The 26,250-nt window shown below is 42.8% G+C and overlaps 2 protein-coding genes across 2 annotated transcripts in view; both read left to right on the top strand.

The window, feature by feature from the left end:
• Positions 1-9,162, top strand: part of LOC106583354 (calsyntenin-3) — a 36,055-nt gene extending 26,893 nt beyond the window's left edge. The window contains exons 14-19 of the mRNA XM_014167474.2: positions 1,874-2,100; positions 5,386-5,547; positions 6,174-6,319; positions 6,566-6,701; positions 6,891-7,075; positions 7,210-9,162. Of these exons, the coding sequence (XP_014022949.1) occupies positions 1,874-2,100; positions 5,386-5,547; positions 6,174-6,319; positions 6,566-6,701; positions 6,891-7,075; positions 7,210-7,359 (1,006 nt within the window). The 3' untranslated portion in view covers positions 7,360-9,162. The remainder of the gene's footprint in view (positions 1-1,873; positions 2,101-5,385; positions 5,548-6,173; positions 6,320-6,565; positions 6,702-6,890; positions 7,076-7,209) is intronic.
• Positions 9,163-9,492: 330 nt separating this feature from the next.
• On the top strand, positions 9,493-25,968 carry LOC106583355 (peroxisomal targeting signal 1 receptor-like). Its single transcript, XM_014167489.2, is given in 18 exon segments — positions 9,493-9,858; positions 11,910-12,066; positions 13,123-13,161; positions 13,326-13,446; positions 13,716-13,865; positions 14,041-14,125; positions 14,681-14,771; positions 15,177-15,299; positions 16,043-16,156; positions 16,658-16,741; positions 17,799-17,918; positions 18,325-18,468; positions 18,639-18,709; positions 19,608-19,820; positions 20,077-20,242; positions 23,784-23,941; positions 24,234-24,409; positions 24,412-25,968. Coding segments are annotated over 17 exon segments (2,091 nt in total). The 5' UTR covers positions 9,493-9,858; positions 11,910-11,952; the 3' UTR covers positions 24,534-25,968.
• The last annotated feature ends 282 nt before the right edge of the window (positions 25,969-26,250 follow it).

The raw sequence follows: 26,250 nt of genomic DNA on the forward strand, positions 1-26,250 counted from the left end.
ACAACATGACACCATTGAAGGTTGTCAGGTACCCAGGCTAATGATGAATGAAATAATTTGTTCATTCATTTATTCAAAGGTTCTTATACAACTTGGGGGTAGAACATGTAGACTCCTTTTTGATTGACCCTTTACCCCTCATAGTCTCCGTGCACACTCACAGGGCACTACACACACACACACACACACACACACACACACACACTGTCACTCCAACACACACACACACACACACACACACACACACACACTGTCACTCCAACCAACACACACACACACACACACACACACACACACACACACACACACACACACACACACACACACACACACACACACACACACTCACTGTCACTCCAACACACACACACACTCACTTCATACTTTGCTCACTGACACATAATATGCACATACATTTATGCTGACTCTACACACCCACTCACATACAAGCTGCTGCTACTCTGTTTATCTTATATCCTGTTGCCTAGTCCCCTTACCCCTATACATATCTACCTCCATCACTCCAGTGTCCCTGCACGTGTAAATATGGTATTGCATATGACTTTTTAAATATTTCCTGTGTATAATTACTTACAGTACTTACTTTATTGTATATTTATTATTCTTATTTCTTGTGTGTGTGTTTTTTTCTAGTAATACATTGTTATTGATTATTGCATTGTTGGGTTTGGAGTTAGCAAGAATGGCATTTCACTGTACTTGTGCATGTGAAACTTGAAACTTTTACTCTGCAGGTGAATCAGAGCACAAGGATACACTGTTATGTTGAATGATATCATCCCTGTGCAAGGAGTGGAGCTTGATTTGCAGATGATATGAGCCAGTCTTTCGCTCAACTAGGTAATCTAGCCTTGGGTAAGAGGAAGCACGGTTGAAGCATATAATCTTGAAACAGTACATTTTTTTAATGCCACAGTGTATCGCAAGTTGTATTAAATTCATGGATAACCAGACATTTTTTTTCTATTTTTGGATCAATGCACCACATAAGCCTACCACGGGTCCTTTTTATCCACTTTGATGATTTAAATATTTATGCACTTTGTGCAGTGCATGTAGGTCCTATCTATCAATGTTATTTTGTATCTGACCCATCACAGGAAGTGATGCAACAACAGGAAGTCCTCCTTATCTAACCCTGTATGGTAGAGCTATATAAATAGCTGCGCTTAATGTTGTGTTTTTAAGATTAGTCAGATTTAAGGTACAACAGTGGTGTGGTGTATTTATGCTTGTTTTGAGATCTGTTTTCATGAGTTTGTGGATTTTCTTTTGCTTTTAAGATTAGTCTGATTCCAGGTCAGGAGGTTATTGGCTTTTCTAGTGTGTTCTGCAGTCTGATTATCAGTTAGTAGTAGGAGGGGATGTTTTTTAATAGTGGTTAAAGATAAGACTGATTTGAGGTCAGCAGTTCCTCCAGATGGCTGACAGCAGGCCCTTGTGGAGAGTCAGATATAGCAGCTGCTCACTGAAAGAGAGCGAGAGAGAGAGAGAGATAGTATTACTGCAGTTCCAACACTCACACACTAAACAACTCAAAGCACCACTTGAATCATAAATCAAGTACTGAATCGCCAAATAATAATACCATTTCAAAGTGCTTCTGAAAAGTGGCACAATTAGTATCCGCTACTAATTAGTATCAGACAATGCATGCAATATCATATAGTCCAGGGTTTTTCAATCCTGGTTCTGGAAATCCACAGGGTGTGCAGGCTTTTGTCCTAGACTAACATTAACACACCTGATTTGGCTAATCCTCAAGTCCTAAAACTGTTTACTTATAGAGAAATAACTGGTACCCTATTTCCCCCCGTTCCTTCTCTCTCTCTCTTTCCTCTCTTCCTCCTAGGTGTTTCAATGAGGAGAGTTGTCTTACGCTCAGGCAGTTGGAGGGCTACCTGGTGGTCCTTCAGCCCGATGCCCCTCAGATCTCCCTGTCTGGGGTCGGCCCCCACCTGGCCCGCCCCGCGCCTGAATTTGAGGGACCCCGTGGTGTACCCCTCTTCCCAGAGCTGAGGATCGTGTGCTCCCTGTCTCATGCTGTAAACACAGCCGCTCAGGGCATGGAGGGAGGAGGTGAGTTAGCAAACAGCCCTTCCATGAATACTACAATGCGGGGGTCGAGACTAGTGCATTCCAATCAAATCAATCTAATCATTTTGAGAGCATTTTGCCAGCATTTCTATTGTACATGGATTGATGCTTCTAAAAATAATTATGGGAGCACGGCTAATTTACATATGGACCATTGTCTGGTCTTTGTGTGATCAGTGCGTCGGAACACATTATGTCATCAATCAAACTGGGCATATTTTACTTAGATTCTACACCTGATCTCAGCCTGTTTTCAAAAGTCATACAGGGCTGAAGCCTGGATCTCAAACTTACAAATCACTTATTTTTCTTACACCTGCCTCTATTTCCACTTACTAGCAGTGCCACTTAATTATATGTATTGCTGACAAATAATGTGAAGTAAGATCTGTCTTTCTTCAAAATCTGATTTGAACTGGGGTGCATGTTTCCTACCCCTGGGAAAGGATGTTCCCAGTCATATAGTTGGGTTGGTTGTTTAGCAACAAAACCGAAGCATGGGCACCTATGGGGCAAGACAGACTGGGTTGGCTTAGAGCGGGGCGGCAGGTAGCCTAGTGGTTAGTGTTGGGCCAGTAACCGAAAGGTTGCGAGATCGAATCCCCGAGCTGACAAGGTAAAAATCTGTCGTTCTGCCCCTGAACAAGGCAGTTAACCCACTGTTCCTAGGCTGTCATTGTAAACAAGAATTTGTTCTTAACTGACTTGCCTAGTAAAATAACAAAAATCCCCCAAAATAGTTGACATGTAAACTATCGTTCCGTCTCCAATGTTTATTGAATACATAAATACATTTGCCCAATGAGCACTTGTCTCTCAAATACATCGTTACAGTTGTTGGTTAGCTAGCTAGCTAGCAAATTTTTGCCATTGACATGAAATCAGTCAAAATACCTCAGAACTAGCTGAAACGAGTCACTTACGATTCCCCACAAGGCAGTTTCTTGTCATTGTTGGTAGCTATCTGGCCATCCAGAATCACAACAACTCACAGACTTCAGCTTCATTTGAAGTGTGGACATCCTCAGCTAACCCATCTACAGTGAGGGGGAAAAAGTATTTGATCCCCTGCTGATTTTGTACGTTTGCCCACTGACAAGGAAATGATCAGTCTATAATTCTAATGGTAGGTTTATTTGAACAGTGAGAGACAGAATAACAAACAAAAAATGTTATAAATTGATTTGCATTTTAATGAGGGAAATAAGTATTTGACCCCCTCTCAATCAGAAAGATTTCTGGCTCACAGATGTCTTTTATACAGGTAACGAGCTGAGATTAGGACCACACTCTTAAAGGGAGTGTTCCTAATCTCAGCTTGTTACCTGTATAAAAGACACCTGTCCACAGAAGCAATCAATCAATCAGATTCCAAACTCTCCACCATGGCCAAGACCAAAGAGCTCTTCAAGGATGTCGGGGACAAGATTGTAGACCTACACAAGGCTGGAATGGGCTACAAGACCATCGCCAAGCAGCTTGGTGAGAAGGTGACAACATTTGGTGCGATTATTCGCAAATGGAAGAAACACAAAAGAACTGTCAATCTCCCTCGGCCTGGGGCTCCATGCAAGATCTCACCTCGTGGAGTTGCAATGATCGTGAGGAATCAGGCCAGAACTACACGGGAGGATCTTGTCAATGATCTCAAGGCAGCTGGGACCATAGTCACCAAGAAAACAATTGGTAACACACTACGCCGTGAAGGACTGAAATCCTGCAGCGCCCGCAAGGTCCCCCTGCTCAAGAAAGCACATATACATGCCCGTCTGAAGTTTGCCAATGAACATCCGAATGATTCAGAGTACAACTGGGTGAAAGTGTTGTGGTCAGATGAGACCAAAATGGAGCTCTTTGGCATCAACTCAACTCGCCGTGTTTGGAGGAGGAGGAATGCTGCCTATGACCCCAAGAACACCATCAAACATGGAGGTGGAAACATTATGCTTTGGGGGTGTTTTTCTGCTAAGGGGACAGGACAACTTCACCGCATCAAAGGGACGATGGACGGGGCCATGTACCGTCAAATCTTGGGTGAGAACCTCCTTCCCTCAGCCAGGGCATTGAAAATGTGTATTCCAGCATGACAATGACCCAAAACACACGGCCAAGGCAACAAAGGAGTGGCTCAAGAAGAAGCACATTAAGGTCAAGGAGTGGCCTAGCCAGTATCCAGACCTTAATCCCATAGAAAATCTGTAGAGGGAGCTGAAGGTTCGAGTTGCCAAACGTCAACCTCGAAACCTTAATGACTTGGAGAAGATCTGCAAAGAGGAGTGGGACAAAATCCTGAGATGTGTGCAAACCTGGTGGCCAACTACAAGAAACGTCTGACCTCTGTGATTGCCAACAAGGGTTTTGCCACCAAGTATTAAGTCATGTTTTGCAGAGGGGTCAAATACTTATTTCCCTCATTAAAATGCAAATCGTTTTATAACATTTTTGACATGCGTTTTTCTGGATTTTTTTGTTATTCTGTCTCTCACTGTTAAAATAAACCTACCATTAAAATTATAGACTGATCATTTCTTTGTCAGTGGGCAAACGTACAAAATCAGCAGGGGATCAAGTACTTTTTTCCCTCACTGTATACATATATTCATCACTGACCCAGCCCCCATCCACCCATCAACTTCCCCCAATGATTGTGTGCTTGAATACTAACTAGGACCCCACAGACCCTGTACTATTATTAGAAGTGCCTTGTGCATGTGAGTATCATATGTATGTGTGCAATGGCTGTATATTGGCGAGGAAGCACACCACATCTGTGTGTGTCATCCGTTATGAGGACGATGAGGGTTATGTTTGTCATCCGTTATGAGGATGATGATGGTTATGTATAAGAGCCTCTTCCTGCATGGGCTCTGTTCAGGTCAGGACATAGTTGATAAAGCTGTGTAGCAACAGAGAAAATAGTCTCTGCCAATGCTTTATCTGTGGCTCACTACCTAATCTATTATGTACTTTATTATGTCTCTCCAAAATGGGATAGTCCTATTTTATCCACTTAATCCACCCGGCCCTAACCCCTCCCCCATTCCCTGTGTTCTCTCGTCTTTATCTGTAGTTTTATACGATTGGGTAATCAGTCATTAATGTGCCGTTGTTTGTTGTTGTTTTTTTCCCCTCCTTTTAACTGTCTGCTTTCTCTCCCTTCCTTTTTTTTTTGCTTTGCACTCTGCCTTTCCCCTCTTTCCATCTTTTGCCCTCCCTCTCTTGCCTCATTCTCTCCTCCATTCATCTCTCTCCCCCCATGACCCCCAGCTCTGATGTCAGACGCCGTAGCCCACACTCTGGACGGCTGTGAGGTCCAGCCCTTGGGAGAGGAGCTAAACCCAGAGAGGGAGGAGCTCCTGGTGGACATGGATGCCCTGAGAGAGAGGGGTCTGGAGATAATCAACACCACTGCTTACATCGCCATCACAGGTACCGCTCATTTCCCCTATTCGGTTTTATTTTAAAGACCCACTTCAGCTGTGTTTAAACTGTTTTCGTTGAAAAACGATATTCCAAGTATAAATACTTAAGGTAAAAAAAAAATATGTTTTGAGCAACAACAACAAAAATGTAGGCACAGTTGTGAAATTCAAGGAGTTGGTCTGTTGGGTGCGCTCTGATGTCATCAGCCTCCCCCCTTGCTTGCAGGAACTATATAGGAGCAATAGAGGACAAAAAATGAAGGGCTCATCCCCCCACTTGTGCCATGTAATGAGGAACCCTGCACCAGCTCCTGAAATGCACCTTTTGATAAATTCCGTGCTAGTGAGGCTGGAGTGGGTCTTTATTTCCAAAGAAAAACGAAGAAAAGTTTAGGAAAACTGCACCAGAGGGATAGTCTGTGTGCTGAAGCGCTTCATTTACTGCCCACAGTGACATTCAGCATGGTGCAATTATTTGGGATTTTGTAATTACACATGAGGTTATGTTACATATTGCATCGCACCTCTGTATCACGTTCACAAACTGTAGCATTTTCTTTTCGTCTTACTGTTTCCTCAGTATTGAACTGCCTACTCTCTACCTCTCGTCATCTCTCTCTCTCTTTCTGTTAGGAGCTGAGTCCATCTCCGTGTATGAGGATGTCCTTCGGTCCGTCCGTTACCGGCTGGCTAAAGGTTCGGCCCGCTTTGAGAGGCGGTTCCGTCTGTCCTGCTCCGAGATGAATGGCAGATACACCAGCAACGAGCTCACACTGGAGGTAACTCATCTAACTGACCATAGATGCTGTAATTAACCCTAAATGGGTTAGCAAATAAGCTTCAATGGGGTGTACAGTACTAGGGCACTAGCTAAGTGGTTTTAACATAGCATTTGGTGGGTAGAGCGATAGCACAGCATTAGTTCAGTTAGTAAGAGGTTCTGTGACGAGGCTTCTTTTTCTTTTTTCTCTCTTTCACTCACTCTCTGTCTGTCCATCCATATATTCATCCATCCTTGCTCTCAGGTGAACTTCCTGCACTCCCTGGACAGTCTGTACCACCCGTCTCACCTCCTGGCCTCCCAGCAGCAGTTCCTTCACCCATCTCACCACTCTGGGGAGCTGGGTGGACACACCCTGCCTAACCCCCACCGCAACTCAGGTTTATACACACTTCATTCATTCATCCCCTTTTATTTCTATTGGGAAATCCCCTATCCACTCTCAAAATAGAGATTCAAAATACCAAAATTCACAGGTTCATTTTCACCACAAGATGTCAGTGTCACTGACATTAATGACAGGATGGTGGCTGTAAGATTCATATAAAACTCTTCATTTCCTCTGACAGTGGTGCCAGGAGCGGCCACAGTCATCATCATGGTGTGTGTGGGCTTCCTGGTTGTCATGGTGATCCTGGGAGTGTTTCGAATCCGCTCCATCCACCAGCGTGGCGAGGGCGCCAGGGGAGGGTCAAAGGAGGATAGCGGCCAATGGGATGACTCTGCCCTCACCATCATCGTCAACCCCATGGAGGTAAAGACCTAACTGTGTTTTTGTGGAATGGGATAGATTTCTATTTATTTATTTCAGTGTGGAAGTTTTGAGTTTGGTTTAAGAGGAGAGACGATTTATTTGAATGATTATTTTATCATTTATTTCTCTCTCAGTCCTATGAGTCTCGTATGGGCATCTCAGCCGACACCGAAGGTGAGGGGGAGGAGGACGAGGAAGTGGTGGAGTCACCCGATGATGCCAACGACGACCAGCGAATCATCATCAAGAAAGAGGGCAGAGACGGCCACCCCCGTCGCTACTAAGCCAATCGTCTCTCTCTCTCTCTCTCTGGAAGCACTCATTTCCATGGAAACCACAAACGGCTCGCCACTCACCTCAACGCGTTTAAATATCAAAAACTGCTGACACCTCTAGTCTATGGAATGTAAAAGTACAACAACGCACACTCTATTACCGCAACACCACAGCACCATTAGTGATCTATAGCCAATAACAGGGCATTGAATCTTTCACCACGTAAATGTTCTACGGCACAATATATACGTTATACTCTAACCGCCTGAGCAAAACAACCAACAAAAATTGTATGTGGTGCACTAATTCCTAACTCACAGGGAATTGACATTGTCCTGGAAGTGTGTGTGAGACAGGCCGGACCGAGGCTACATAACTTAGTTGTGAAGTTAGGATTGTATATGTTTTACTATCTCTATATCACACTTCAGACACCTTTGCCCACCACACAAAATGAATATTGAAGCAATCGATTCACACAAAGCCTTGTGTAGGCCCTTCACATATAGACACAAACCCTGATCCTGACGCTATCCCACACACCTCTGGATTTAATCTAGTCGTCTTTTCTGCTGCACAATCTCTCGCTCTTTCTCTCTCTATACATTCCTCAACTTCCAAAAACACGACCCCCCCCCCCAGATCTGACTCCAGCTCAGTTCCACATGTATAGTAACCTTAATATAGAAAAACATCCAATTATAGGGTTCTAGCTGATTTTTACATACTATGTACGATGTGCTTCACGTACTGTATGTGATGTGCTAAATTAGATCAAATAAATTGTCCACGCAAAAGTGTACATTTTCAGAACTTTCCTTTTGTCATGGTAGATTTTTAAATGTTAAATTGTATTGCTTGGTAGAACCCTTTCATTGTAAGGTTTTGCAAGACAACCAAACAGGCTGCTGATAAGGGCATAGAGTAACCTCTGACCCTTACCGCGACCCCCCCCCCCACCCCATTGCACTCTCACCACCCACCGCTCTCGTAACAATCTCACTACAACAACGACACACAACGCACCACAACACCCACTGTATCCAGAATGTCAGCTCAGCTTGGGCAGTTTTGATTGTATTACATTTTCTGTACATACAATTATTGTTATTATTATTATTGCAGTCAACGCTTGCTCTCTGTCTGTACTCTTAAAGAGGGAGCTGCATAAACATATTATTTATTACCAATTACATTATTTTATCATTTGACCAGCTGTTGTATATTTTTAAGGTTACACCATCAGAATACGGAGTAATAATAATAATAATAATAGTAGTAGTAATAAGGATGATGATTCCTGGCTTGATGAGTGTATGAGTGTGTTGAATTGTTGTAATTTAAAATCGTGTTCATATCTGAATCACAGTAAATGGAGGGAACATTGGTAAATAGCTACTCTGTCACCTCTCTCTCTCACTCCTTCCTTCTTTCACACCTCCTTAGAATATTCTCAAATCGTTCTCTCTTCCTCAGCTCCTCTTTCCCTCTTGTCTTTTTCTTTTTCGTGCCAGTCCCCACCATCTCTTTGGTCTATTGAAATTACCACCTCCCTCACTTCCTCCCTCTGTGTTTATTGCTGTCTGTCTGTGTGTCAAAGTGCAGTGATAAACCTGTCAGTAAATAAAGCCTGTTGTTTTTCAGTGTAATATTATGGAAAACAAATTGCATTAATTACTTATATTATTACTATTGGGACATTAACTTTAATTATTGATACAATGATAACATGGATTACGAAGATTATTGTTATTGATAACTGTCTGAAAACATTTCAAAGTTCATAATAAAACACTCTGATGAGGTCTAAATGCTGCCTGTTTTTTAAGTAAATAATCAATTTGAAAATATTTCACAATCACTACCATCTTCTGAGTACTTTTTGGATGGTTTGAGAGAATACATAAATTCCTTGGTAAAAGCCTACATATATCAGGAATAACCCGTTTGAGACAGAAAATGATGTTGCCAGAAAGCATACAAATTTGTTGGACTTTGCAATTCATTCATACCTTGCGCAATAATATACGCAAACCTTGCTTTCCCTTTACGTACTTCGCCCACATTCAATCAAGGTCAATTTTACGCCTCTTTCGTTACATTGTTTCACCAATGTAGCCAGGGATTGCACCTTAATCGAACATTATTAGAATGTTTCAATATTCTTTGGCATACATGGCAACACCGATTTGCAGCGTTTACACACGCACAAACTCGTTCTGCGCACATTCCGTATTGTCTGTCATTCAACGTCTACGTTGACGCTGTTCGAGAATACGCCTTGCAGGATTAGCTGTGCGTCTGTGTAGATTTTTGTGGGTCATGGGGGAAAGAGCAGGAGGTAAATAAAGAGACACGCGCTAATAAACACGGGTAAAGATTTACTTTCACACTCGGTAGCTTTGTTGGTTTCTTAATGTGCCAGCTATTTATTATTTTGTAAGTAGACAATTAGGAGAAGAGGATAGTAGAAAGGTAGGAAGGTCTACAGTCAGCAGTAGGTGGTGGTGAGTAGAACATTATGCTATCAGTCGAATAATGGTCTGTCACATTTTTGTAGCTAACTTGCTAGCATTTGGTCATCAACGTGCATTGTAGCAAACAGGTAGTTAGCCACGTAACTAGTTAGCGGTTAATATTTTACTGAATGTATTTTGCAAGCTCAACGCTCTCTGACTAACCATAATTAGCTAGCTACACCCACTAAACAATAGATACGTTAGCTAACTAACTAGGTAGGTAGCTAGCTAGCTGGCATACAGTACATATATTGTGTAAAGTCAATGTTTATCGTTACAGTGCTAGTTGGGAGGACATTAATTGATGTAATGTGGCTAAGACATGCCTCCCTCTTAACTTTTGTGCATGAACTATTGCCATGGTGTAGTAGGATGTGTGCAGTATAGTAGCTAGTTAATATAGTATATAGTATCTATAGTACCTACTGCTATCTGATGGCAATGGTTCGTTTTATGGTGCTCTTTGAATTCTCAACTGGTGGTTTTCAGGTAAAAGCATAGCAGTGCTAACTTTGTTTTCAACACATGACAAAGCATCATACCTTCATCATAACATGTTCATGCACTCAGTCTCAACTTGAGAAGCCAACCTATATTTTACTGTAGAGCCAATATAGCTACAGCATGATGTCATACAGTGCCAAGTATGACACATAACAAGGAATTCCAACTAACTGAATTAAACCCCTGCACATTCACTCCATACATATTCATTAAGACTGTCTCTTCTATCCACAGTATTGCACATCACATGGAGCTGTGTGTGTGTGAGACAGTGTTTATTAAAATCTGTCTATAATCCTCTTACCAAGGCCCTAATCGTACAGCATCTGTTTGGGTCAGCGGAAAGAAATCCTTAAATCTAAACCCTAGTGTAGCTACTGGACCACCTGTGGACAGGGTACAGCGTTGTCTCCCCTTGTTTTTGGGCAAGATTACCTGCAGTTGTGTGTGTGATGCTGTTACTTCTTGAATTGTTGTAAAATGGTGGAAAGGGCTTAACTTCTCAGCTCCAGGGCTGACTGCGTTATAGAAATTGTCACAATTGTGTTTGTCTGAGAGGTTTAGTGAAGTTGAGTAGGCCATTATCTATGTACATCTGTTGTTGGCCTAGATAGTAGGTCTGCTATGTGAACAGCAGGTTCGTCTCTCCGACATTTGATTGCTGTGACACACTGTTGTGGGGGAGAGGACTGGATCAGGGAATATTACTATAGCTTTGCAGTAGAGGGAGTCGCATTGACTGTTGGTTGTCACCCTTGAATGTTTTTGTTCACTTAAAGGGCCAGGTGAGTATTTTAAAGAGTGAGTCAAAGACTGAAAAGCCAGTTGGAAGAGTGAAAGTGAAGCTCAAGGCTATTCTCACTCAGTCCTGTTGTGGAGCCATTCTTTGACTGCTTGCTACATTTTTTTGGTATCCTTGGAGGGCATCAGTCGTGTGTGTGTGTGTGTGTGTGTGTGTGTTAAAATCCAACAGATAGAGCATGTTAGATTAGGAGAGGACTATGAGTCATTGGGCACCCAGGATGAGATTTCAATTTGGCCTGGCTAGCCCTCTCATCCTCCAAATAGACCTCCATATATCTCAAACAGCTCTCTCCTGTTGCTTTGATTGATGTGAAAGGTTGAAAAGAGAGTGATGATGCACGTCCAAACACAGCACAGGAGCTGGAGAAAAGGATAGCCTAGCTGTAGTAGGAAGGTAAATGACTGCCCAACAGTGAGCGGAAATCCACGTTTTTTTCTTATGTTTTTCTTGATACCGGTACACCCTCTTTGTATTCAAATGGTTTATCCTGAGCTGTCTTGCATGGGACCATGAATGGTGTTGGTGCTGGTCTAGCTCTGCTTAATAGCTCACATGTTTTGTCTTGTTAGGCACCTCAACAAATGCAGAAAGAGTCTGCCACCCAGGCAGGATCCTGAATGAGATATTATCAAACTGAGTTAATTATGTGAAATGTTTGGAATGTTCAAATAATTCCATCCATCATCTAATGGCTAAATCAATGTTTTTATTAACTTCTTACTCTCTTCAGTTCTAAGGTGGTCTGATTGGATACGCCGCTGCCCGGTGTTGCCATGGCGATGCGGGAGCTGGTGGAGGGGGAGTGCGGGGGAGCCAATCCTCTCATGAAGCTGACGGGTCACATGACCCAGGAGGGAGGAGCTTGGAGGCACAGGTCAACGCCCACTGTGAGTAGTCACCTGTAGAAATTAGAATAAAGAATGTATGGAATATGTACTGTAATCCATGTTTTATGTTTTTTATATTATTAGTTTATTGACCATGTTGCATTGAGAGTTATTTTTCCTGGTCAATGGTGGGGCCCATCCAGGGCTCTAAATGTAACATTTTCATTGGTAATACTGGTGCTCCCAATTTAAAAACAAAAGTTAGGAGCACGACATGAAATTTATGAGCACCAGAACTGAGATTTTTAAAAATGATTGAGAGACAGCCTATATGAATTCTATCTACTTTAAGCACATGTTGTGCCCTATAAAGTAATATGTAACACTGTAAAGACACTTTTTTTATTATAAAAGTTCAAATGAAATTACAAAGTCATTTGTGGAATATTAGGTTTCTACATTTCTACATTGCCTACCTGGTTAAATAAAGGTGAAATAAAATAAAATAAATAAATTGTGTAAAAACACTATTTTCCTATTGAGATTACATTTAAAATTGTACACTGTCTCTATAAAAACATCAGGTTTGTGATATCTATTATCTTTGATCTCCTGAAGAAGCTATGCATTTTCCTTTCTTTCTGTGCCCCCAAATGTTTGGCTATAGTTTTAGAATGGCCCCCAACATGGTTTCTGAATGTAAAATGTGGTCCCGGCGATTCGCTGTAGGAAGATAACAATGTTGCGCCTGTAATATGGGTCAGCTCTTTTGACTTGGTGAAGCCGTTTTAGCTGTAGTAGTGGAGCAACCATGACCTGATCGATTCTGCACTCGCTTTTTTCTCTTAGGCACTCTGAAACAACAGTACAGCGACGCCTTATTACAACAACTATTATCTGGGAGATTTCTTTCCTAGTCGCGTAGACCTCCCAAAATAAAACACAGAAAAACTTTGTCGCACTTTAGCCCTGGACCCATCTACTCATAATTGAACAAGTTCATACAACATAGTTTGTTTGGACCATACAACTTAGACAAGATACTGCAACGTAGTTGTACTATACCTTTCACAAATATATCTCACAGTATCACTTTCATCCCTCTTTTTCTCCTAGATTCCCCCTACACCCATTGAAATAGCAACAGAAGAAGAGGTCAGTCTCATATTACCTTCCCAGTCCTTTTGATTCGAACTGTTGTGCTTTGTCTACATATTCTAAAAAAGGAATATGAAAACGCATTCCATTCATGTGAGGTTTGTTAATCGTTATTGAATAGGCTAGCGTTTGATGACCTCTTCTGCATGTGTGTGTCCCAGTTGGTGAATGAGTTCATGCAGCAGGCGCCTCCACGGCCCCCTCACAGCTTCGACATGGGCCAGTTACTGGAGGAAATGCAGCAGATTGATCAGCAGAGCTACAGACAGGCTCCACAGAGAGGTACACACACAGCAGTAATAGAATACCTTATTATACTCTCCAACGCAGCAGAAGCAACACTATTAAAGATTTGCGGTGTGCCTGTCCAGCTGCCCGGCAGCACTTCCATATTGTTACCCCACAGGTTTTGGAACATATGTTGACACTTCAAGAAACCTTTTTATTAAGTTTTCCTGTACCTTCCATCCAAGTACTTAAACTGAAAAACACACTTTCTTTTACCAACGTGTGAAGAAAACAACACCCGTTCCCTCCTGTCCTGTCCGTAGCTCCGGGTGTGGCCGCGTTGGCCCTGTCTGGTGATTGGACTTCTGAGTTTCTGTCGGGAGCGGATGCCGCCGCCGCCTCATCAGGGCAGGCGGGACTTGGAGACCCGGCCGATGCTGATTGGACCAGAGAGTTCATCACCGATGGCACAGGTACATTTGTTGGAATGTCAATGGTAGGCACAATTGCCAACCATTTGTTTGAACGTACTTTGTGGCCAAAACTTCTAACACGTAGAGAAATAATCTGTATCTTACTCTCTTTCCCTTTCTTGCCTCTTTCTCTTCTCTTTCTCTCGCTCTCTCTCTCTCTCTCTCTCTCTCTCAGATCCCGGGCGTTGGGCAGAGGAGTATCTGGAGCAATCGGAGGAGAAGCTATGGCTCGGAGACCTGGGAGAGAGGGAGCAAGAATGGTAATAATGGAGAGACAGAGAAAAAGAGGAGAGCAAGGGACACGTAGATAGATACAGCGACAGTCGGCGAGACCGTGAGATTGTTCCAGAGAAGATGGTGCCATTGTGATGTTGAGCCGCTAAGTGTGTCTTAAAGTCCTTGACGTCGTCCTCTCAGAACTCTTTGTTGTTGCATTCACTTTATAAGGGCTTTGGCCGTAACACAGCCTTGTGCTAGTGAATGGAAGTCATTGCATAACTCTAAGTCAAGAAAGAAAATGATAGCCAGTAAATCCTGCACACAGGCTTTTAGTTTGTGTATGTAATGCGTTGACCCCATAAGTAGCAGTCATTTAATTAGGTATTCAAAAGTGTCTTTTGATTCCATCCTTATTGGATATGTATTGTGAAAAGAGACAATGCATTTCAATTCCAATATATTTACAAGGATACAGTGTGATTATGTAAAATGTACATGGTCTCTTTAACCCACTTGTTCTTTAAAATGATCACTGTTTGAGACTTAGTTAGCTGTTTAAATTAACCCTTTGATGTTAATGTTTGTAAATCCAATAGGACGAAAGAGTACCTACCAGGAGACGAACTGAAGCAAACAGCCAATGAGCTGGTCGCAAAGGTCAATGACCCCAAGTTACAGAACACTGAGGTGTGTGTGTTATTTCCGTGTCGCGTGTGTTTCATACCTTTTTCTACATATCTATCCCCATACCCTTTCCCCATTCTTTGCCCATAGAAGTAATGTAGCTTTGCAATAACAGGATCATTGTAGTTGTAGCCGTTTCTTTTGAATTGTTCAGTAAGACCCGCTTCTTTGTAGTCAATTAGACATCAAAATGTTTTATGGGAAAGCATTTTGCTGTGATGGACCGTAGAAGCATAGTGACTCTTTACAACCTGGTCTTCAGAACTGTTTGTGTGGTATCCAAGTCCTCTGTCATTATTTGGGATTTGGCTAAAGCACAAACTGATTTAATGACCAATCTAGGTCCATAAGCCATTAGTCATAATGGATATTGTGTCATTGTTATGTTGTTGTTGTGTTGCACTGTAGTTCCTGCGGTTCATTAGGCAGATTGGTGAGGGCAGTGTCACAGTGGAGGACAGAGCAGGCAAACAGCACACAGATAGAGCTCAGGCCAAGGAGGCTCAGAACTGGGCCTCCAACCTCAACCAGGTAGGACCCAACTTCCATTGAAGACACAAGGGGAAGGGTGCAACTGTCAACCTACAGGGAGCCATCTTGGCTCAAGCGTCCTCATTTTGTGCCTCATGACCCCCCACATCCCAGTATTTGGTGCAGACCCCTGCAATTGTTACTAACTACATAACCAAGTGATGGCCATTAACTTTTCTGTATGTGAGCCTTGCACTAGGCTGTACAATGTATAATTTGGAAATGGTATGTGTAGAAATCATTTATTGTGGAAAAGAGAGCATTGTCCTTTCAATACATGTGATTTCTATCTGCCAACTTCTGCCAATGAAAATCATCATAGCTGTTCCCGTCTTGAATCAGACTTCCAGTTCCCCTTATCAAGTGAAGTCGTATGTTTTTAACAGGCTTGTGGCAAATAATTTTTCTATTCCGGTAGGGGAATGAAAAATAATAATAGGCATTTTTGTATTGTTTTCACCATGAGTTGAATTCCAAGTCACTTCCTGAATTAGACCCCAGCCCTGGTGTATGTAGTCTTAGGAGTTCTCATGGTTGCCCTTTTTAACTGTGACATCTACTTTTCCCCCTTTGACCCTGCCGTGAACTCTTGGCTTTCCCCTCCTTCGATTAACAACCCCCATTAATTTGTACCAAATCAAAACTCCTCCGTCCTCACCCCTCCCAAAACAAAAACCCAACGCCTCACACCTGCGACAAAACAATCACGCCTCCCCCCGTTCTCCGCTCCCTGGTTGCCATAGTTCCTGGAGGAGACTGGGGGAGGGACTTTACCCTTGACAACCCAAGAGTGGGATCAGAAGATTGCCAAAGCTAAGGCTAAACAGGCACATCAATGGGCTTCTGTCGTCAAGCAGGTAGGACCCCTGACGCAATGGCAACACTGCCCAGTGGCTCCGCAACTGGCTTTCTGTCAAGAAAGTTGCGTTGAGCTGATTATCATTTTTCATCAGCCTTTTTTGCGGTAGTTGGATGGCTGTTTTTAGTGGCAGAATGTTGTGCCCCCTGTAGTTTTTCCCGTAGTTCTTAGCACTTTGTAAACCCAAGGAAGATGCATTGTTTTTGCTGATTAAACTTGCATTTAGATTATAGCGACTACTTTTAGAGAAGAAGTAAAAATGACCTGCACTAAAGGTGTGTAAATTCTAGGGGAGAAAGGGAGTGGGAGAATGGGTGTGGTTCTCTGTGTTTTGCTTCTTCCCATTCCTTTATCTTGTCTTCCTCTCATCCTTCTTCCCCATCTTTTTCTGCTTCTCCTTTACTGTCACAACCTCAACGTCCCACTTTAAGTGTTGTTATAGAGTTATGGACAACTTGGTGTCCACATCTGCAATTGCTACCTCTTCCTTCCTGTTCAGGTCTCAGTGGAGTCAGCGGAATCATGGGTAGATGAGTTCGCCACTGCAGGTCCAGATTTCCAGCAAGCTAAAGCTGCTGTGGAGGTAAGAGATGCAGGACAATACGATAGGAAAGATAACAGAATAATTATCATAAACGTCTTTTTAAACATCTAAATTGTATCTATCAAGAATAATTCCAGCCTATGCCCAAATCATTATTATGCCCTAATCTTCACATGACTGGGCAAGGGTGCAGCCATGGGTAGGCCTGGGAGGGCATAGGCCCACCCACTTGGGAGCCAGACCCACCCACTGGGGAGCCAGGCCCAGCCAATCAGAAGGGCTTCTATTACAAACAGAAATACTCCTCATCACTCACTCAGACGATCCCGCAGGTGAAGAAGCCGGATGTGGAGATCCAAGGCTGGAGTGGTTACGCATGGTCTGCGGTTGTGAGGCCGGTTGGACGCACTGCCAAATTCTCTAAAATGACGTTGGAGAAGGCTTATGGTAGAGAAATGAACATTCAGTTATCTGGTGACTGCTCTGGTGGACATACCTGCAGTCAGCATGCCAATTGCACACTCCCTCAACTTGAGACATCTGTCGGGTTGTGACAAAACTGCACATTTTAGAGTGGCCTTTTATTTTCCCCAGCACAAGGTGCACCTGTGTAATGTTCATGCTGTTTAATCAGCTTCTTGATAAGCCACACCTGTCAGGTGGATGGATTATCTTGGCAAAGGAGGGAGACATGCTCACTAACAGGGATGTAAACACATTTTTGCACAACATTTAAAATAAATAAGCGTATGGAAAGGTTCTGGGATCTTTTATTTCAGCTCAAGAAACTTGGGACCAACACTTCATGTTGTGTTTATATTTGTGTTCAGTAAATATTAAGCTCTTTACATATACTATATTGCACTAATGCCATTGCACATTTTTACTTCACACATCAGGTAATTACACTGGCCTAAAGTACACTGTATATAGAACCTTTATCAAAGTTCACATTGGCCCTTGGGCATCCCCTAAAAATAGTGGTTTGGACCAATGTTAATGTTAGAGGGATTCCCACAGCAACTGGTATTATGGTGATGCCCAGCACCTCCATTTGACCCCTGAGTTTGACATTGTGACTGTTCCTCTGTATCAGAGCGACGTGGACTTCTGGGAGAAGCTGCAGCAGGAGTGGGAGGAGATGGCCAAGAGAGACGCAGAAAGTCACCCCTGGCTCTCTGATTTTGACCAGATGCTCAGCAGCTCCTACGACAAGGTACTTGACAGCTTCCTCTTTACTCTGGTCTAAAAAAAAATGATCCCATGGCACTTATCGTAAGAGTAGGGGTTTTAACCCCGGTGTCCATGGCCGCCTAATCATCCCCAGCTTCCAACTGGCTCATTCATCCCACCTCCTCTCCCCTCTAACTCTTCCCCAGGTTGTTGCTGTAATTGAGAAAGTGTTCTCAGTCAACTTACCTGGTTAAAATAAGGGTTTGTTTTTAGTTAAGGATAAGTTTTGCCTTTCTGATCACAATGAGTAAGTTCAGCATTCCTACCTGTCCAGGCTAAAAAAATCTGCGTTGTCTTGTCTGTTAAGTTGCTGTTCATGATTTAACTCTCTCTCTCTTTCTTCCTCCCTTTCTTTCTCTTTCCCTCCCTCGCTCTCTCACCCCATCCAGGGGTACCAGTTTGAGGAGGACAACCCGTACATGTCCCACCAGGACCCCCTTGCTGAGGGGGTGAGGAGGATGGAGGCAGGGGACATCCCTGGGGCCGTGCGCCTGTTTGAGAGTGCCGTACAGAGAGAACCAGACAACCAGCTGGTGAGACACTCATTAATTACTAATTAATAACTCAAATATAATATTAACTCAAGGTGAAATTATTTCTGGCTAACAAGTGCTGGCGACTAAGGGGGTTCTTTCCTACCCTGCTAGCATTAGGTGGGTAAAGAGAACTAAGCACACTCACAATTTTTTCCCCGCTTCTTTAGGCATGGCAATATCTGGGAACCTGTCAGGCAGAGAACGAACAAGAGTTTGCAGCCATCAGTGCCCTCCGCAGGTAAAGAGATGGAATAGCAGCCTCACTGACTGGAGAGAAGTCCCATGTGTGTCCCAAGTGGCACCCTATTCCCTATATATGTCACCCATAGGGCTCTGGACAAAAGTAGTGCACTATATAGAGCAGGGTTGTCAAACTCATTTTGATCTGGGGGCTGCATTCTGTCTTCAACAAGGTCCAGAGAGCCACACTGAAAATGTGTTATTCCCTTGCTGTCAAAATGTGCAAAAACATTTCCACTTTTTTTATGCTCCCTGATTTTAGCTTTTGTTTCAGTGATTGTTAGCAAGCTGGACAGGGGTGAGGAAATTGTATATATGTAGGTCCATTTTATATACTGAACAAATATATAAATGCAACAATTTCAACAGTTTTATGAGTTACAGTTCATATAAGGAAATCAGTCAATTGAAATAAATTCATTAGGCCCTAGTCTATGGATTTCACATGAAATGGTTGCTTACTATGTGTTATTTCATAGTTTTGATGTCTCCACTTTTTTATTCTACAATATAGAAAATAGTAAAAATAAAGAAAAACCCTTGAATGAGTAGGTGTTAAACCACCCATGAGCTGCATTGAATTGGCTTGTATGTTTGACACACCTGATATAGAGAATAAGGGTTCCTTTTGGGACGTAGCTCCTGTGTGACATTAAGAGTATGTCATGAGGTATGTACTTATTTGCTTTATGAATACATGTTTTATGTGTGGCTTGAATACAAAGATGCTATGATAAGCATGAACTTGGGTGCAAAATAGGAAGTCCTTGAAGTTACATGACGCCTGTGATAACTTGTTGCCTTACTGTTGGCTGACAACATTTTCTCGGGTTCTCTCACCTTTCTCTCTCTTTTTTCTCTCTGTCTCTTGCGCTCTCTTCTTCTCTCGCCGTTAGATGCATAGAGTTGAAGAAGGACAACCTGACCGCTCTGATGGCACTGGCTGTCAGTTTCACCAACGAATCGCTGCACAGGCAGGCCTGTGAGACCCTTCGCGATTGGCTGAGGCACAACCCCGCGTACCGGCCAGTCCTGGAGCAGAGTGAACGGGAGCGAGAGAAGGACGGAGGGACCAGAGAGCGGGAGAGATTTGGCTCACTGCTGCCAGAGTGAGTGGACCTTTTTCATTGTGTACAAATGTTGTGTGCATGTATATTCAAAATAATACTTAGAACTCCTAATTAATATAATACCAAATGAAATGCTAAATATGCAATACAGGACGTTCTTCTGTATTTTCTCATGTTTTATATGTTACGAAAACATGGATTCTATCTCTTGGCTTAAAATATTACAATTGTTAAATCTTCTCCCTCCTCCTTTTTCCCCATCTCTGTGCCTCCCTCCTTCCTCCCCCACTCTCAGATCTTTGTTTACAGAAGTGCAGTCCCTGTTCCTCAGTGCGGCGAACTCTGACCCCGCCCGTGTCGACCCCCAGCTACAGTGTGGCCTGGGAGTCCTCTTCAATCTGAGCGGGGAGTATGACAAGGCTGTGGATTGTTTCACAGCGGCCCTCTCTGTCACACCACAGGTACACTTCACAGCAGTAACTCTTACCAATCTGTGGTTCATGTGTGTTTGGAGAATAGACACACTTGATTATGATTTGCTTAATTTTATTTAAACAGCATAAAGTTGATGCATTCAAACGTGTTCGAATACATGCATCCTTCCTTGCTTGCTTCCTTGAAGTAATTTCTGATCTGTATGCTAATCGTTACCTGAAAGCAATTGGCTCCATCCCATTGTAAAAAATCTTGTGATCCACCTTTTATTTTATTTTCAGACGGTGGGTTACAGGTACAAAAACAAAGAAATGCATACAAAGATAACCCCTTCCCATCCAGCAACCGAAGTTGCCTATCAGTCCCCCTCCCACCTATCCATCGCCTGAGTCACCCCTTACATTCCCGCCAATCCCCCCCCAGCCCTATCCCAAGACGACCAGAGACCCCCTCCTCCGTATCACCCTTTCCCTGTGGGCCTGAAAGCAAAGGAAGTAACAAAAGTTAAAATATATATATATTAGTTTGTATGTGTGGGGCTTTAGCTGAGATTGTTCTTTAGAGAGTCAAGTATATTTGTCCAGGCCTCAATTGTTCCTTGACTTGCACCATTCATTCTCGCTGTCGATAATTCTGTTATAACTTCTAATAGTAACTTTATCCACTTGTTAAATGCGAGAGAGTGAGGTGGTTGCCATCTTTAAGCCAACATTTGTTTCGCAGCAGTGCTGCCTGCCAGCAGTAATCTTCTCTGACTGATTGAGATATTCAAGGGGCTATCATCGTTAAGTAACATAATGAATGCAAAGCATTGAATATTTAAATTCGGAAGCATTTAATTGCAGGGCACTCCCACATCATATGCAGAAATATGCCTACCTGATTTAGGGGATACAGTTGGGAGTTGGGGCCAATTTCATCGTAAAATGTTTTCTTGGTGTTAAATACAGTCTGTGAACAAACTTAAAATGTATAAATGGATGGTTCAGATTATGGGATGCCAAGGTCATATTTTTCCATATTCTGTTCCAGTTAAAGGGTTGTTCAGATTCAATTAGATCTGTGGACCATACCTCATTGTTTTAATCATAGACTGTCAAATACTTGAAGGAAGGAGGGAGACCGGGGGAATGCATTTTTACGTATTCCAAAAGGGTCTATTACTTTCCTCCTCTTCAAACGGTATGTCCACCCCCCCCTTTTATTTTATTTCCATATTCATACTTTTTTTCTCTCTGAAACTACCCCTCCCTAGTCACATGTAGCATTTACCCCCCTCTGCTTCTGTGATTGTCCTTCCTTTTTCACAGACACTAACTACCCCCTCTTGAACTATTTTACTCAGCTCACCTTTTGTGGCAATGGACAGATGTACTCTCTCTTTCTCACTCTTGTCTTTGCCAGCTGTGCTGGGGGGGTCTGAGGTGGGCTGTTCTCCCTCATCCAGACAGCTGTCTCGCTCCTCCTTCAGCTCTCTGGGTCTTGTTCAGGGGGTATTGTTGTGCTGGTCTGTTGTCTGGGTCTTTGCTGTCTCGAGTGTTCTGAACAGCTCCTTGAGCTGCGCCAGCTTCATCTCCAGCTTGGTGCATTTCCTCCTCGGATCAATGCAGGAGCAGTGCATTTGTAGGACCTGGGTTTGCTCAGGGCTAGGGTAGGGACACTCCTCTTGGGGCTGCTCATCTATGGGGTGGGGATGTGGTCCAAGGCTGAGCTTCTTATGCTGTGCACTCTCTTTGATCTTGTAGAAGTCCTGCTACAAATGGTTTGAGGCTGCCCTGCACCAATACTGTTCCAGATTTGTACAGGTTGACATGACCTTTGTCAGGGTCTTGGTTGTCCATTATTCTTAGTTTGCTCCCTTTGCTCATACCCTCTTAACTTCTATGGGCTAGGTGGGACGTTAGCGTCCCACTCTATTCAACAGCCAGTGGAATCACGTGGCGCGAAATACAAATACCTCAAAAATGCAATAATTTCAATATTTCAAACATACGACTATTTTACACCATTTGAAAGATAAGACTCTCGTTAATCTAACCACATTGTCCGATTTCAAAAAGGCTTTACAACGAAAGCAAAACATTAGATTATGTTAGGAGAGTACATAGACACAAATAACCACACAGCCATTTTTCAAGCAAGCATATATGTCACAAAAACCAAAACCACAGCTAAATGCAGCACTAACCTTTGATGATCTTCATCAGATGACACTCCTAGGACATTATGTTATACAATACATGCATGTTTTGTTCAATCAAGTTCATATTTATATAAAAAAAACTGCTTTTTACATTAGCATGTGATGTTCAGAACTAGCATTCCCGCCGAAAACTTCCGGTGAATTTACTAAATTACTCATGCTAAACGTTGACAAAATACATCATTATTTTAAGAATTATAGATGCAGAACTCCTTTATGCAATTGCTATGTCAGATTTTAAAATCGTTTTTCAGGCGAAAGCACATTTTGCAATATTCTGAGTACATAGCTCAGCCATCACGGCTAGCTAATTTGACACCCGCCAAGTTCGGCGCAACCTAAACTCAGAATTACTATTAGAAAAATTGGATTACCTTTGCTGTTCTTCGTCAGAATGCACTCCCAGGACTGCTACATCCACAACAAATGTTGTTTTTGTTCCAAATAATCCATAGTTATGTGCAAATACCCCTGTTTTGTTCGTGTGTTCAGGTCACTATCCAAAGGGTAACGCGGGAGCGCATTTCGAGACAAAAAAATTCAAACTGTTCCATTACCGTACTTGGAAGCATGTCAAACGCTGTTTAAAATCAATTTTTATTGTATTTTTCTCGTAAAATAGCGATAATATTCCAACCGGACAATACTGTATTCATTCAAAGAGGGAAAGAAAAAATGGCGTGGTCTCGTGAATGCGTATTTCCATTCCCTTTGTCCTCAGGCAGACCACTGACAAACTGAGTTACTATACTTTGCCCAGAGACAGGAGATGCCCTTTCTGGCGGCTTTAGAGAGCCAATGGAAGCCTTAGAAAGTGCAACATAACCCCACGGATACTGTAGTTTCGATAGACAAGCAAAAGGAGAACTACAAAATCGCAGACAGGCCACTTCCTACTTGGAATCTTCTCAGGTTTTTGCCTGCCATATGAGTTCTGTTATACTCACAGACACCATTCAAACAGTTTTAGAAACGTTAGAGTGTTTTCTATCCAAATCTACTAATAATATGCATATTCTCGTTTCTGGGCAAGAGTAGTAACCAGTTTAAATCGGGTAAGTTTTTTTATCCGGCCGTGAAAATACTGCCCCCTAGCCCAGACAGGTTAACAGAAGGGTAGTGTGCTCTTATAGCACTGTGCCATGCAAGGGGATGGTCTGTGAGGAAAATTAAGTGTATGATCATCGGTTTGTAAGAGTCAGCAAGTAAGTAAGTAGGTTTGTCCAAAATCAAGGTGTATGTTATCATTTTTAAATTTGGTGTTTACGTAATGCAGAGGGTAGTTTTCTGTATAAGTCTGCGTGAGAAACTCAATGTATCCAACACTAATTCAGGAGCTCATGACCTCTCTGTCTCCCTCTCAGGACTACCTGCTGTGGAATAAACTGGGTGCTACCCTGGCCAATGGAAGCCGCTCAGAGGAGGCTGTTGCCGCCTACAGGAGGGCGCTGGAACTGCAGCCAGGCTTCATCCGCAGTCGGTACAACCTGGGAATCAGCTGTGTCAACCTAGGAGCCCACAGGTGAGAGGGAGAGCCTTTTGTGGCCAGAGATACAAAATGTTGCAAGAACAACATTCACGCAATATGTTTTTTTATTTTTATAATATTCCATCAAAACCACTTAAAACACTGCACGTTCTTATGTTCGTCAAAGGTAAGTTGTAGATTCAGGTCATACCAGGGGTAGAAATTTTGACTTTATATAATGTAATGACTTTGTTCACAATAAAATTATTTTTGCCTTAATGCAAATCTATTGAATGCACCACAATGACAATTTCAAGTTGGCCCCTGTTCTCTTCCTGGTTTACAGAGAGGCCGTGGAGCACTTCCTGGAAGCCCTGTCCCTGCAGCGCCAGGCGTCAGGGGAGGGCGAGACGGTCAGTGCCAGCCGGGCCCCAGGGGGCGCCGCAGCCACCATGATGTCCGACAACATCTGGTCTACCCTGCGCATGGCCTTAAGCATGATGGGAGAGAGCTCGCTATACGGGCGGCCGACCGGCGAGACCTCGACACGCTGCTCTCCTACTTCTGTCAGAGGGAGGGGGAAGCGGGGGGGGGGAATGAAGGCGTGGGAGGCCCGAGGGGGGGAGAGGGGCAGGAGGAGAGTTGATAATGTGTGAGTGCGCACTTAGGGGAGGAAGGTGTCTGGGAGAGGTAGAGAGAGTAAAGGAGGAGAGCGAGAGGTTGTGTCCACAAACAACCCCCTAGCCCTAACCCTGTAGGCACTTCATATAAACCTGAAATGATTGGATAAGTATAAAAAACATGGAAGTAGCTCCATTTGTTTAATTTCTGCCATCTTGCTTATAACTACCAGGGTGGGGGTCGGTTTACTTCCTGAATTTAAATGGAACTGACACCAACCCTGATACCTATCCAATCCTTTCAGGAGAGTAGGACGAAATGGAGGAGAGGTGAGAAGGACATTTTGATGTGTCTTAGCAACCAAGGGAAATGCACAGTATACACCAGGTGTATTGAATACATACTATTTCCTCCCCTGATTACTCTGACATAGCCTGGTTGCCAGTTGGTTCCTACTTTTTTCATTATCATGTTTGACACAAAGCAGAAACAGACTGGCACCCAGGCTAGTTCCCAGATGTCTGGTTAGTTACCCTCTGTCCTCAGCAACTGGTGGGGATGTTCTTGTGTTCCTCATAATCAGAGGCATCGTCATGCCTATTGAAACAGGAGTCACGTGACTCCCTTAGTTTCATTCAGCCCTATGAACCATGGGATGTAATACATTGGATACTAGTGAAAAGTTTGCACCTTATGTTTTCCAGAGGGAATAAAACACAGACGTGGTAGAGCAAAAGATCAAGTTGAGATGAATGTTCCTGTAATCTAAAGAAAAGATAGGATCTTGTTTGTTTGGAGGATCTTTGTTTTTCCTTTTTTATTCCCCCTTGAAAATATGAAGTTCAAATGTTGTAAAGCTGGCTTACTGATTCCGAATCAATTGCTGAAGGTAAAAAGAGACCATTACAGTAATATAGATATCTGGCTTTGGAGCAGGGGTGCTGAACTCCGGTCCTTGAGGAGCCACAGTGTCTTTTTTTTCTCTCATTATTTTAGAGAATGAATTATACTTGTACTCAGTCCAATCTATGACATATAAATCAATGAAGTACTCGAGAGAAATTAAAGACTGCTGACGTGAGTTGTACACACGTCATATTCACTAGTAGTAACCCAATGGAAGCATACGGGGAGGGACCTACCTGAATTTGTCCGATAAGAAACGCTTGTTTTCATTTTCTGTTGCTACGGTGTGCAAGAATGAATATGACTCGGCTTTGGACAGAGGATGACATATAGGTGATGGTATACCGAAAGAGGTGTCTTTGCACTTCTTCCCACCCTCAACCCTTCTTTCTTCAGACAAATGCCCTTGTTGTAAAATAATTAGCTTAACTGTAAAATAATGCTTTTTTTGCCATATTGTCTGTAATATAATTATTGTACTGTTTTCAAAATAGTTAACCATACTGTAATGATTATTAATATGATATTCAGCAATAAAGCTCTGACTCCAAAAATGCTCTCTCATTGATTAGGCCTACTTTTCATGTTTGAAAGGGTATTATTTCCCATATTTGTATTTTCCTTGGCCAGTTGCAGACCTAAAAAGACCTAGGATTAGGCTGCTTTTACAGCACGAAAAAGCAAATGGTCAATGCAGTTAGTTTATTCATCCAAGAGTATCTGCTACAGGGACTACTTTAAATTGCACATATCCAGCTCTTTCTCTGAATAGTAAGTAGCATACTACAAGTGGACAAGTACTTGTAAGTACAAAGGGGTTTAGGTGGGGCATGTAC

Source organism: Salmo salar, chromosome ssa02 (assembly GCF_905237065.1).
Source record: "Salmo salar chromosome ssa02, Ssal_v3.1, whole genome shotgun sequence".
NCBI lineage: Eukaryota > Metazoa > Chordata > Actinopteri > Salmoniformes > Salmonidae > Salmo > Salmo salar.